Source organism: Protobothrops mucrosquamatus, unplaced genomic scaffold (genome assembly GCF_001527695.2).
Source record: "Protobothrops mucrosquamatus isolate PMUCROS unplaced genomic scaffold, P.Mucros_1.0 scaffold2913, whole genome shotgun sequence".
Taxonomy (NCBI): domain Eukaryota; kingdom Metazoa; phylum Chordata; class Lepidosauria; order Squamata; family Viperidae; genus Protobothrops; species Protobothrops mucrosquamatus.
Window position 1 is genome coordinate 58,338 of NW_015388939.1, and position 15,090 is coordinate 73,427.

At 40.8% G+C, this 15,090-nt stretch overlaps 1 protein-coding gene across 1 annotated transcript in view; it reads left to right on the plus strand.

Moving 5' to 3' along the window:
- LOC107296641 (F-box/LRR-repeat protein 20) overlaps positions 1 to 15,090 on the plus strand; it is a gene marked incomplete at its 5' end in the record, with an annotated part of 96,189 nt that overhangs the window by 48,526 nt on the left and 32,573 nt on the right. Inside the window, 5 exons of the mRNA XM_015825987.1 lie at positions 4,514 to 4,588; positions 5,494 to 5,588; positions 7,480 to 7,548; positions 8,857 to 8,952; positions 12,657 to 12,783. Of these exons, the coding sequence (XP_015681473.1) occupies positions 4,514 to 4,588; positions 5,494 to 5,588; positions 7,480 to 7,548; positions 8,857 to 8,952; positions 12,657 to 12,783 (462 nt within the window). The remainder of the gene's footprint in view (positions 1 to 4,513; positions 4,589 to 5,493; positions 5,589 to 7,479; positions 7,549 to 8,856; positions 8,953 to 12,656; positions 12,784 to 15,090) is intronic.

Here is a 15,090-nt window from a genome sequence, read left to right on the forward strand (position 1 = left end):
AGGCTACCGTGCATTTCACCAGCCGAGAGCCCAGGGTCGGGGTGGGGGGGTGGCGGTTATTATTAAGGAAGGCCTGGATCCAAGGGAGACCACTGTGCCGCAGACTGCCGGTTGTGAATCCCTAGGTGTGAAGTGGGGTCATGGGAGGCAGCAGGGCGTGCTGATTGTATACCTGGCTCCCCGCTATGTATCAGCAGCCATACCCAAGCTTCTCAGTGTGATAGCCGAGATGGCGATTGAGACCCCCAGACTGTTAGTCATGGGGGATTTCAATCTGCCATCGTTAGGTGAAGCATCTGAGGTGGCTCGGGAGTTCATGGCCTCCATGACGGCCATGTACCTGACCCAATTAGTTGATGTCCCTACCCACACCGGAGGACACACACTGGACTTAGTTTTTGCCTCCGGCCAGTGGTTGAGTGATCGTGGTTTAGGGGAAATAGTCGTTGAGCCCCTGTCATGTTCAGATCACTCTCTCCTTCGGCTGGCCTTTCCTACCGCTACGCCCCACCACGGGGAGGCGGAACCAGAAGTGACAAAATGGTTCCGTCCCAGGCGCCTGATGGACCCCGAGATGTTTCAGACGGAGCTTTGGCCAATACCCGAGACCTTGACCCGCGGCTCGACTGAGGACCTGGTGGCCGTCTGGAATGGTGCGGCCGCGGGGGCCCTGGACCGGCTCATGCCTTTGCGGCCTCTCACCCGATGCCGGACTACCTTGGCTCCTTGGTTCTCCGAGGAGCTGAGGGTGATGAAGCGTCGGAAGAGATGCCTAGAGGGTAACTGGAGGGCCACCCGCTCCGAATCCGACCGGACACTGGTAAAGTCCCATTTAAGGACTTACCTAGTGGCGATAAGAGCGGCAAAACGAAACTATTTCTCCGCTCTTATCGCGTCTGCAGGTAACCGATCTGCCGCCCTGTTTAGGGTGTCCCGCTTCCTCCTTCATCAGAGGGTCCGGGACGCCCCTTTGCAGGGTCGGGCAGAGGAATTTGGGTGTTACCTGCATGACAAAATCGATCGGATCCGGGCCGGGTTAGCCTCCGATTGGACTAGTTCAGGCGGGCCAATGGAGGCAGGTCTTGAGTCCACTTTTTGGGAAGAGTTTGATCCTGTGACTCCCGAGGACATGGACAGGATGCTGGGACGGCTGAACACCACCACATGTCTACTGGACCTGTGTCCCTCATGGCTGGTACTGGCCTCCCGGGAGGTTACACGAGGCTGGCTCCAGGGAATCAACGCTTCTTTGAGTGAGGGGTTCTTGCCGGCCGCCTTGAAAGAGGCGGTGGTGAGGCCCCTCCTCAAGAAGCCTTCTCTGGACCCGGCTGTTTTGGCCAACTACCGTCCTGTCTCCAACCTTCGCTTTCTTGCAAAGGTTGTTGAGAGTGTGGTGGCACGACAGCTCCCTCAGCACCTGGAAGAAACTGTCTATCTAGACTCGCGCCAGTCCGGCTTCCAGCCTGGGCACAGCACGGAAATGGCATTGGTCGCGTTGGTTGATGATCTCTGGAGGGCTCGGGATAGAGGGTGTTCCTCTATCCTGGTCCTGCTAGACCTCTCAGCGGCTTTTGATACCATCGACCATGGTATCTTGTTGCACCAGTTAGGGGGGTTGGGGGCACCGTTTTACGGTGGTTCTCCTCCTACCTCTCGGACCAGTTGCAATTTGTGTTGGCAGGGGGGCAGAGGTCGACCTCGAGGTGCCTCACTTGTGCCCATGGTGTCCCCAGCCAGGAGAGCGGAGAGGACAAGTTGTAAATATACTTCGGTGACCCACTCTAGTAGACACCAAAGCCCCACCTCAAAGTAGTCATGCGTCTACTGTGGGTCGACATGTAGAGGTGGGGCCTGGTGGGGTTGGATGCCACGGAAGTGATGTCCCGGTGCCTGGAGGCCGTGCGAGTCTGGATGGGAAGGAACAGGCTTCGACTCAACCCGTCCAAGACCGAGTGGCTGTGGTTTCCGGCGTCACGACATAGCCAGTTGGCTCCATCTCTGGCTATCGGGGGCGAGTCATTCCCTGCGGAGAGGGCCCGCAACCTGGGCGTCCTCCTGGATGCTCGGCTGTCTTTAGACCATGTGACGGCTGTGGCCTGGGGGGCTTTTCATCAGGCTCGCCTGATACGCCAGTTGCACCCCTTTCTGGATCGTGACGCTCTACGCACGGTCACTCAAGCCCTCGTTGTTTCCCGCCTGGACTATTGCAACGCTCTCTACATGGGGCTCCCCTTGAGGTGCACCTGGAGGCTCCAGCTAGTTCAGAATGCGGCCGTGTGGGGGATTTTGGGGGCCTCTAGATACTCCCATGTAACACCTCTCCTGCGCGAGCTGCACTGGCTGCCTGTGGCCTTCCGGGTGCGCTTCAAGGTGTTAGTAACAACCTTTAAAGCGCTCCATGGCAATGGACCTAGGTATTTGCAAGACCGCCTCCTACCAAATACCTCCCTTAGATCAGTCCGCTCCCACAGAGAGGGCCTCCTTAGGGTGCCGTCGGCCAGTCAATGCCGGCTGGCGACCCCCAGGGGGAGAGCCTTCTCTGTGGCAGCTCCTGCCCTCTGGAATGACCTACCCCCCGACCTACGTACAACTGCGGACCTGTGCCTCTTTCGCCGAGCCTTGAAAACCCATCTATTCCATGCGGCCGGCCTGGCGTAGTTTTGATTGTGTTTTGGTAGGGGTTTTTATATGGGGTATTTTAGAGCAGGCTTTTTATTTAATATTTATTGTGATTTTTATTATCGCCTGTTCACCGCCCTGAGTCCAGTAAGGGAGATAGGGCGGTATATAAATTTAAATAATAAATAAAATGTGCCATGCCAATTGATGTAGAAGTAATAATAACTACAATTTATTTGTATTTTAGTCGTTTTACCATTCGTGTGGCTACTTTAAAACAATTTTGTGAAGAAGCAAATGTTCAATACAAAAAACTTTTAGGATATTCAAAAGTTAGATGGCTTGCTCTAACACCTGCTATAGAGCGTTTTCTACAATTATTTGAGCCTCTCCGTTCATATTTTTTAAGCTTAGACAAATGTCCTAAAATCCTGGAATCGTTTTTCAATAATGAAATATCTGAGATATTAATGTATTTTGTACATAATCAAGCATCTATTTTTCACAAAACGATTCAAAAGATTGAAGGTGAACACATTTCAGCTACAGAAGTTAGTCTTATTTTGAATGACTTTATCCTTCAATATAAAACTTGATTTGAAGTAAAATTTCTTCCTTTAGTTATAAAAAGACAATTGTCAGACTTAGAGGAATCAAATCTGGGCATAACAGAAAAGTTTATCAAAGAAGCGCAGAATTTTTACCAAACATGTTTTCAATATATCGAAGAATGGTCTGAAACAAACATCACAGGAAATAACAGTTTTCAATGGTGTTTTTTGACTTCATCGCAAGTATATTGGACAGATATTGAATCTTGTGTTGATTTTTTATCTAAAGAAATGCCAGACATTAAAATAGACGACAATTGTCTCTTTGAAGAAATTAGAAGACTGAATGTATTTTTAAATTCTGAAAAATTAATACAGTGGGAAAATAAACACGTTGAAATTGATAAAAGGGTGGAAATATTCAGCCATTTCAAAAATGAACATATTCCATGTGAAAATTTATTTATTCTTGTTCAATTTACGTTGTGCTGCCCTGGAACTAATGCAGCAGTTGAAAGGGTTTTTTCAATTGCTAATGATTTTTGGAAAAGTGAGAAATCGAAATTGCATGTTGATACTCTAGCTGCAGCACTTGCCGTAAAATTCAATATGAAGGATATTTCTTGTTCAGATATTTCCAATATATTGTTAGAAGATGATACATTGACAAAAAATATTCATTCAATGGAAAAGTACTCATTTAAACAATAATTAATAGGCATGTAAGCATAATTACAATATAAAATGTTATTGTTACAAATGTTTTTATTATGCATTTATCATATTATAGTGTATTCTGTATTATTGTTGCAATGAATAAAATGTTTCTTTCATTTACGATATTTTTTTTCTTCAATTTATTTGTGTCCTCCTCATTGTAAAAAAGTTGGTCACCTTAAATGAGGACTGTTAAGTGAGGATGTCTTGCTTAATGGCTATCACAGCATGCAACCATAATGGGCAGCCTCCATTATGGTCATATGTTGAGGACTACTTGTATTTGGGAAATGGAAGTATGGAAGAGTCAGCTGTGGGTTGTTCATGCATGTATGTATGTATCCTCTGTAATTTCTGAATGTAAGGATTTAAATGGTTAGCTACAGAAAGATTAACTCTGATCTGATTTACACATTTTTTAAAACTGATATGTTTTTAGACTTTTTGTGCATGAATGTGTTGGCTCTCTTGAGGAAGTACCTCACTGATACTATTATACTTACTAGAGGACAGCAGCTTTGGAGTGGCTTAAATGAGTACACAGGTTTTATCTGTCTTAAGTTTTCCTGTATTTAGAGGTATATATCTGTCATTCCTTTTTCAACTTTCTATCAATTTCATTACAGGCATGGAATGTCCTAGCTTTGGATGGTAGTAATTGGCAACGCATTGACTTGTTTGATTTCCAGAGGGACATTGAGGTATAATTAAGTGACATGCAAAAGATTTTTTTTCTGGTTAAACTATAATTACGGTGGTACCTCAGATTAGTAACAAACCATGTCATCTTTTGCAGATCTCGAGAGACAAATTGTTAATTTTTACTTTACCTAAAAACCTTTAAAGCCATAGTATGCTTTAGATGGAAAACTCCACTGATTTATATTGTGTATGTTTATCTCTATATGAATTCATTCAGTATCATCTGTGCACAAAGATTTATATCCCTAATCTGAAAATATTTTTAAAAAATCCATTATGTTTGGAGAGGTAATAATCCTCTGAATTTGATCTTTGTGTCTTATAATTATATTAATATTATATCTTTGAGGTATATCTAACATTGAGCAGCATGAGGAAACTGTAACAAAAAGCCAAAGTCAGCTTTCTCTAAGAAAATCAGCCCATGATCAGCCCCCCCCCTGATTTTATATGACTGTGGAATGCATGTTTACGTGGTTAAGTTAGCTGCAGGGTCTTTTGCAGGCACAAACTGAGAAATAATATAGCACAATAAACAACATATAAGATTGGTTGAATGATGGCATACTAAATTATGATTTGTGCTTATGCTTGAACATATTCAGCTGACCTGTTTGCCACAGAGAGGAATCTTAGTGCCACAAGCTTAGCACATACAGTGTAAGCTTCAGCTTCTATGAACTGATCCTAGACATGCCTGTTAATGAACCAAATAAATACAGGCATTCCACAGAGCAAAACATTCTGAATACAATTTAAATGTACAGCCCAGATGTGAAGGAGGATAGCAAGGTATGATAAAAATAGTATCAAATAGGAAAGGAGGGCTTTAAAGTTGTTTGCTGCATGTAAAATTAAACAAAGAAAATTAATTTAGAAGATTCTCTTCCTGTTCTTCTTACAGGGACGTGTAGTAGAGAATATTTCTAAAAGATGTGGAGGATTCCTTCGAAAGCTGAGTCTACGTGGTTGCCTAGGTGTGGGAGACAACGCATTGAGGTAGAGAGGTCAACACAAATTATTTAACACCCAGCTGAGAACTGGGCATGAGAGGATAGGGCAAGTAGCTAATTTGGGGTATAAAACCTGAGGCTGCAGCATCCTCAAATATTTGAATTTTGTGTTACCAAAGTTATCTCTAACACTAAACTAGAATATAACTTTGATGCTGTAGGAGGGAAGCATCCTTTCTCTCTTCTATCCTCCAGACCAGGCCTGCACCCACCAGGGAAAGGATCACATTAATAAATTAAAAATCCTTGTGGGCCACAAAGAAATACCAGGAGTGCCAATCAGCTGTTCCACGACTAGTGGAGTGGCAGAAATACTGGAACTAGCATCATCATCAAGGCTTGGAGTTGGTCAGCTACATGTTTTGGGGGGCAGCAGTAGCTGTAAACTTACCATTTTTTAAGAAAAACGGTAAGCTACACAAGGCTGCTTGTGGGCTATATGTTGTGCAAGCCTGCTCTAGACCTTTCCCATCTCCACACAACTCTAAGCAGAAGATTTAGTACTATGTAGTGATGTAATGGGAAAGCTTTTAGGAAACGGGATAGAAAAAAGCCATTTGTTTATTTATTTAGCTAGCAAATTTATATAACTGTCCATCTCAAAGATGTGAGTCTGGGTGGTGCACAACAAAACAAACAGTTAAAAAAAATAGAAACTACTATTAAAACAATTAGACATAAATATATAACCAAAATTACAGGAGAGTGGACAGCATTCTATGCAACAACACAGACTGGCTTCAGCTTTTATCTGGAACAGTTCTGTTAAGTCACTCCTGGTAAGATATACAATTTCTATTATGTTGCTTAGAGTAACTAAAATACCTATCACTCTGGTAATGCTTATCCCAGTAGAGGCCAGCGTACATATGGTACATAACCATTGGTGCCACTTTAAATATAAAAATAGGGGTTCAAAATTGGTAGAAATTTGTTCTGTCGGAAATGTCTATGGAGATTCTCAGTCATCCAGGTCATAGTTATCCCAAAGATGCTTTTTCATGAGGCAACTGGACTTTCTTGTTTTTCTTTGAAGACGTTTCGCTTCTCATCCAAGAAGCTTCTTCAGCTCTGACTGGATGGTGGGGAATGGAAAGATTTATACTCCTTGCAGACAGCTTGTCATTTGCATTCTTTTAGCAAGTTGTTAGTGCTACCTGGAGGCTTATTTGTGTCTTCAGGGTCACCTGAGTAGTGCAAATGGGTGTGGAGCCTTCTTGGAACTGTTGAAAGGACTGTGTTGTAGGCTGGAGATAGATGATGTCCTATCCCTCTCAACAGGGGGAGGGATACGACATCATCTATCTCCAGTCTACAACACAGTCCTTTCAACAGTTCCAAGAAGGCTCCATACACATTTACATCACTCAGGTGACCCTGACGACACAGATAAACCTCCAGGTAGCACTAACAACTTGCTAAAAGAATGCAAATGACCAGCTGTCTGCAAGGAGTATAAATCTTTCCATTCCCCACCATCCAGTCAGAGCTGAAGAAGCTTCTTGGATGAGAAGCGAAATGTCTTCAAAGAAAAACAAGAAAGTCCAGTTGCCTCATGAAAAAGCATCTTTGGGATTCTGTTGGAAAGATATTTTCAATAGGATTGTGTTTGGTGTTTTTATTTTGCTTCTTTAAAAACTGGGTATTTTCTCTAGATATTATCAAAATACCAGTGAAAGTTTATGTTGCTGGCTTTACTTTCCAGTGTATATGAAACTTTTTAAAAGTCAAATAATTCCTTTTGGATTTTTTTTTTTGAGTTCTGTATTTTGTATTTTAACTTGGTTTTGAATAAAATAAAAACAGGTTAAAAAAAGTCAAATAATTGTTATAAAATGTTCCATTGCCTGAAAGAATGTATACTTCTTTACATAAAGGACATTTGCACAGAGCTGCAGAAATATTGAAGTGTTGAATCTAAATGGCTGCACCAAGATTACAGACACGTAAGTGACATTTATTTTGGAGCTCTGGAATATTGCATTAACTCTTTAAAACTTCACTCTTGTACGACTTAACAGAGAGTAAACCTCATTGGAAATTAGTAGGATCTTCTGAGAAGACATGTATAAGATTATACTATGATTCCTCTTTCCAAATGATCAACCCTGCCCCACCACTCCTTTATTGTTAATTTGCTCAAATAGGGTACAGGTAGTCCTCAACTTACAACAATTCATTTAGTGACCTTTCGAAGTTACAACATCACTGAAAAATGTGACTTATGACAGTTTTTGACACTTATGACCGTTGCAGCATTCCCATGGTCATGTGATCAAAATTCAGACACTTGGCAACTGGCTCATATTTATGACTGTTGCAGTGTCCTGGGGTCATTGATCCTCTTTTGCAACCTTCTGACAAGCAAATTCAATGGGAAAGCCAGATTCACTTAACAACTGTCTTACTAACTTAACAACTGCAGTGACTCATTTAACAACTGTGGCAAGAAAGGTCATAAAATGGGGCAAAACTCACTTAACATATGTCTCGCTTAGCAACAGAAATTTTGGGCTCAATTGTGGTCGTAAGTTGAGGACTACCTGTATTTTCATGTAATACTCTATTTCTTATTTCATGATTGAAGAAGGATGTTGGGATGGGATTAGAGTAGATTGGTGGTGAGGTTCACCTTAATCTTCTTATATGTATCCATATCTGCATATTATATGGCCTACATCCACCCTACATTGGATCCATGTACACTTTTCAGTTAAACAGAACAGAGTCAGTTGTGACTATCAGTTTTCTAATAAACAAGGGGGGGGGGGTTTACTATAAATTTAAAACATACATGTGATTTCATTAAAAGTAAATTTAATTGAGCAGAATTCTGACTATCTCACTTTGGATTACTTGGAAAACAAACTCATGCTGCTTGTTCTGTGCACTTCTTTATATAGGCTAAAATAGAACTTTCTCATCTTCCCTAGGGAAATGCATGGATTTTTTCTACATCAAAAGCCTTGAATGTTTTACCATTTGGGGAATGAGAGATGTGAATGTTCTGTTTAAAATACTGTATATTACAGAGATCTTTTTAGTGTCATTCCCATTTGTAAATTTGCAATGTTTTCAACATATCTATTTTTATTTCTTATCACAAGAAAATCATTGAGGAAGGTAAGATGGAATAGCGGCACAATATCTTTTAATTGCTAGAATTGGTATCCATCTGAAAATGTCTTAAATGCTTTTCCCTATTTTTGTAAATAAAAGCACAATGAACCTGTGGGTATTCTATTTTTTTCCAGTACATGTACTAGCCTTAGTAAATTTTGCTCAAAGTTACGGCATCTTGATCTAGCTTCCTGCACATCAGTAACCAACCTGTCCCTGAAAGCATTGAGGTGAGTGTTCACACTGTTCATAAAACTAACCACTTGAGCTAGGTTAATAAATGTAGACTCATAGTGATTTTGTTTCATTTAAATATGTCAGATGCCTTTGTGATGCATTTGTTCTCTTCCTTGTCCAATGTGCCTGAATTTCTGATAGCACTGGAACTGGCCCAGTTTATAACTTGAAGGAAGAAATATGTGGTTCTTTTGTAGTTAATGTAGCTCTTGAGACTCGGGCGGGACACAGCATGACTTTTTGTATGCCAGTAGGCTGTTTTCTGATCCCAGGACAGTTCCTAAGTCTAGGATTTTTTTATTGTTTTTTCCAAACAATTTTATTGGTTTTTCCATTTTTGCACCAAGAAGCTTAAGAACCAACGTGGAGATAGGGTAATCAGTTGAATACAATAACATCCTAAATATACGGCTCAAATAATACTTCTTAAAATTTCCCTCTCTATCAATTAACATAATATAGTCAAAGTAATACATTTCTAAATAAAATTCATTTGTTAATACATTCCTAAATAAAAATCCCATTAATCAATAAAAGTTATCAGCAACCCATTACCTATGTAAATCAAAATCCTGTTTTCAGCTATTATTAATTTCCAAATACCATATCCAACCTAGCCTTAAACAGACATATTATTTACCATTTGGATGTCCCAAACTTCTCTTATTTAAACATATTATTTCCATCATTACATTCTTACATTTCTTAACTATATTCTGTTTCTTATTCAGTAATTCTTCATTTGTTAATTTCATCTCTTCCATTATTGCAATCTTTTTCTCATTATACCTCCACAAATTAATTATCATACCTAATAATAAAAAAACATAAGAAAATAGAAAAAATAGTAAAAAAAGACAGAAACAGACCAAGCGGAAGAAAGAGAAAAGAAGGAAGATCCATTATTCCAAAGAGTGTATTCTTACTATATTTCAATACTAAATTCAAAATCTTATCCTAATAACACCTCTTAAAAATCCAAATCCAAATCAATCCGCATCTCTATGAAGCCTTTGCAACCCATAACTGTAATCTTAAATTCCATATTTATATCTTATTCTAGCTTTCTTTCTATTCCAAACAGCTTTCCATAATAAAGACTCTAAATCCGCAAATAAGTCTCCCTTCATCTCTAGCCGGAATACGTAAACCAAAGGAAAGTCTCCCATTGTCCATTTTAATTGGCTAGTAACAAAGGTGTAGCAATTCTCGATATCTCATAATTGGACCTCAATCCCCATCCTTTTTGAAGTTGTGTATAGTTTAATTGCAGTCACTTTTGAATCATCCAAAATCCAAATGGATTGTATATAAGATGATGTATAATCCTCTTTAGTGTTATTTTGTTCTGTTGATTTTTTATCTGTCAAGAAATCAATTGGATTCTGCACATCAGCTTGCCCTTCTGGGGTAATATCCTTAGTTTCTGTGCTAAAAATCATTTGTTCATTAGCATCAAAGTTTTTTTCCAATGTAGGTTGATAATCCAGATGTGAATTTAATTCCTCCATCTCAGTGGGTTGTAAGCAAAGTTGAGAACAGGTCTCTTGGGTATACATCCCCTCTACTGTTTCTTGGCCTGCAAAGTGCTCACTTGCACCTTGTGCTTTAATTTGTCGTTGAAAAATAATCTCTTTTGTACAGGCAACTATTAGCTCAGTATTTTGAAGAATTTTATCCAATATATACTTGTAATCAAAGTCTAGGCAGGGTTCCTCCATTTCAGTAATGTTTAGAGCCATTATTCTTTTGGTGGAGGCTGTATTTAATAACAATCAGTCAATATCCGCCTCCAGCCAGCTGTACAGCTTCTTTATCTTTTCCTTTTTGTGATAATTTGAAGGTCAAAGTCAAACTCAGAGTCCAAGAAAAGGAAATAACGATTGCAGTTGGTAATTTCACCACAAGATGTCCCCAGAGGGTTATCCAAAGTTATTCAGTCTTTCCAAACCCCCAGTAAAAATAATTTCTTTCCTCTTTTCCCTTTTCCTTCTTTTCTTTAATTAAAAAAAATAGTGAAAAGTAAAAGAAAGCAATTTTCTCCAAATAACTAGCATATTAAGTCTCTATATCAGGGAATTTTGGGACCCCCAGATGTCCAAAAATAAAATCAACCATTAAAAAGTAGAAATTAATTTTTCTTTTGTTCCAAAGTTTTTCTTCCCCCATCAACAACGCCGCTTTAACAAAATAGGGAAATAGTTCCAAAAAAGGTTTTCACAGGAGTAAATAGGGAAAGTAGAGGCAAGGAAAGGTCTCACCGAATCTTCCACGGTGGTTCTATTTCGCTTAGATGTTCTTGTGGCTTATGGCTGGTGCACCTAAGTGATCGGCCATTTTACTGACTGATCTTTACTCCGTCGGCCCAAAGGAGCTTACTCGGACTGCAGAAGACACCGCTGCCCTTCTGCAGTCAAACGAGGGGCCTCCTCAATGGTAGTCGCCCCTCCAATCAAGGGTCTACCGGCAGAGGAAACTCAGCCGGCGAAGAGAGGAGTCTCTCCGCATGACCGCGGCGCCACGAACTGGAACCGGAAGCCCTAAGTCTAGGATTTTTGATAAGCCTTTGAGCAGCCATCATCAGCAAGCCTTACATTGGGAATGTTAACAGGAAATATGCAAATAGAGAATTATCAGTCAAATCAGAGATGCTGTCTTATTTCAGGTCCCTAATGGCAGGATGCAAAAACATGCCAATCCCTTTCTTCCAGCCCTGTTTCTATAAGTATTCTGGCTGTTCCAGTTATACGAGGGCAGTTCGGAAATAAACCTCCATTTGGTTATCAATGACAGACACTCGCAGATACAAAACTTTTATTATACACATTAGAAAACTACAACACTACATTACTTTTTGACATAATCACCATTCAAATTGAGGCACTTGTCATAATGTCTTACAAGGTTTGAAATTCCTTAGTAGTAGTTGCTCGGCGCCAAAACTGGGCTATAGGGGGTGTGTGATCAAAAACATCCCAATGGAACTGCTTCAAAAGTTCTTGGGTGCGTCTAGCGGTTTGCGGGCAAGCATTATTGTGAACCAACACCACACTGGAGGTAGTGCCATAGAAAATCCCACCAAATGTGAAGATGCCAAAGGAGTACTGCTAGTTAAGTTCATGGAGCGTGGTTCAACCATCAATTCAGAAGTCTACTGTGAAACGTTACGAAAACTCAGACAAGCCATCCATAACAAGCATCGAAGCATGCTGACTTCCGGTGTGGTGTTGGTTCATGATAATTCTCGCCTGCACAACGCTAGATGCACCCAAGAACTTTTGAAGCATTTCTGTTGGGATGTATTTGATCAACCCAGCATAGCCCAGATTTGGCGCCGAGTGACTACTACTAGGGAATTTCAAACCTTGTAAGACATTACGACAAGTGCCTCAATTTGAATGGCAATTATGTCAAAAAGTAATGTAATGTTGTAGTTTTCTAATGTGTATAATAAAAGTTCTGTATATCTGTAAGTGTCTGTCATTGATAACCAAACAGGTTTATTTCCGAATTGCCCTCGTATATTTCAATTGGGTTGTCTGTTCAGGCTGCATCAGCGAAGGAAGCTATTAACAGTTTAGAGCAATAAGCATAAGCAAGGGACAACGTATCTTGGTTCCTGAAGCAAGATGTTTATCTTTAGATTTAACATGTATATCTGCATTTTCTTTCTGTGTTCATCCCTTTTTCCCTCCAGTGAGGGGTGCCATCTACTAGAGCAGCTCAATATCTCATGGTGTGACCAAGTGACAAAAGATGGCATCCAAGCTTTGGTGAGAGGCTGTGGTGGACTCAAAGCTCTGTTTCTTAAAGGCTGCACACAGGTACTGTACAAGTCTCCACTGAAAGTGCAACAGTGTAGAAAGCTATTGGCTGACCTTGATTTGTTTCATGTACACAAAGGCAATGTGTTGTGACTCTCATATGAGGCACTGAAAATTGGAGAAAGAATGCTAAAGAAACAAGAATATTCTTCTATTTATTATTTTGTTTTGTCATCCCAGACTATCCAAAAGTGTTATAATAGTAATTCACAATTTGTTCTTTAAATTAGAGCATTACAGGTAGTCCTTGGGTTACAACAGCAATTGGGACCACAATTTCTATCACTAAGTGATGTGCATGTAAAGGACAACATCATGTGACTGCATCATTTAGCAACAGCAATCCCAGCATTGCCTGTTACCATCTTTAAGCGAGGATTGTGGATCATTAAGCAAGGACCTCATATGACAGCAACTTGAAACTTCCTGCCAGCTTCCAGCAAGTACAGTCAATGGGGAAGTCAACAGGAAGTTGCAAATCCCGGTCACAAGACTTTCCTTGGGCAGTCCACAAAGAGGCCAGAGGGTGGGTAAATGCTATGGAGCGTGGCCAGGTGGGGATGGGGTGTTGCAGTACAAGTACAGCTGGGCGGTGAGGTGCTGCAATGGGGTGTGATTGCGGGTGTGGGTGTTGAGCCCATTGAGGGCTGGCGCTAAGGAGTGTAGGCAGAGAGGGTGCTGCATGCGTTATGGAGTACAAGATCCTCCAGGATCTCGTATTCCCATAACAGGGCTCCTCAGAGAAAAACTGCCAGGAGCCACAAATAAATCTTGAAATAAATCTTGAATAAATCTTTTTCAAGAATCAATATGATTTGGATTTCCAAGAATCTTGCTAAGAATCTTGCTAATAAAATTTCAAAAGTGGATATTCTGCCTAAAAGTTTTTCAGATTATAATCCAGTTCTTCTACTTAGAAAAAAGACTTCACAGTTTAGATGAAGACTGAACAAGCCTATTTTACAGAAACCTGGCTCAAAAACAGTAACTGTGAGAGGGATCTTGGAGTCCTAGTGGTCGATCACTTAAACATGAGCCAGCAGTGTGCGGCAGCAGCCAAAAAAGCTAATACAATCCTTGGTTGTATAAACAGAGGCATAGAATCAAAATCACGTGAAGTATTAGTACCGCTTTATAAAGCCTTAGTAAGGTCACACCTGGAATACTGCATCCAGTTTTGGTCACCACTTTACAAAAAAGATGTTGAGACTTTGGAAAAAGTGCAAAGAAGTAAACTAAGATGATTAAAGGCCTGGAGACAAAAACATATGAAGAATGGTTGCAGGAACTGGGTATGGCCAGTCTAGAGAAAAGAAGGACTAGGGTGTAAGACGCTAAGACAAAGACGCAGGCATGTCTTGAGTAGAGGTTTGAAGCTGCAGGACACAGCTTGACAAACTCTGAGTTTATTTCTTTTTATATACTTGTTACAAACACCAGCTTAACCATTAGATGCTGACAAAGGTTTCTTCATTGGAAAATGTCTTCATGTAAGCATCTATTTTCTAGTAACACATTACATGGTCAAAGGTCAGGTAAGAACAAATACAGGGAGATGAAAGCAGAAGGAACTAACAAAGGCAAAAAGATATAGAAAGAAACTTAAGCATATTATCTGTTTAGGTAGGTGAAGCATTAAGTCAAAAGGGTATGACCTTCTGGCTGCTTCATTGGGATAAAGGGTATCAAGAGGTTATGAGGTTTGTGGGGGGGAAAGCACGGCAGTTTGCTGCGCGTGCATTTCCCCCCACATCTCACTCTTCTTTATTTTATTAGTGAGGACATTATCCTAAGCTGGAGTAGTTAGTGGGTCTTAGTCAGGGGACATATAACTTTGCATTTGTTTATGTAGCGGGGACTGCCTGAGAGTGCTTGCAGGAGCTTGACTGGGAAGGGAAAGATTGGGACAGCTGCAGTTGGCTTTGGGTGTGGCTGGCGTGAGTGGAAGGAGGAAGGATAGAAAAGGGAAGAAAAGGAGAAGGCCGGGGTGGTTGAAGTTGAGAAGAGAAGGTCTGGAAGCTTATTTTATTTTTCTATCAAGGGTATTTTAAATAGAGGCTAAGTAGAGTGAAGTTTTATTGCTTCCTCCGTGGGAGGATATCTGAAATGGAGGCAAGCGAGAGTGTGAAGTAAGGGAGTTGGCTGGGGTTTCTAGCCTCGGATTTTAATAATAAAGAGTAGGGAGGGGGTGGTTTTGAATCCTGAAACCCGAAGAGGAATTCTAGAGAAGAAGCACCAGGAGGAGAGAGACTGGTGGTGCCAACTGTTGCTGCCAACTGTTGTTGTGGACTTTGGAGGCATCTGGAC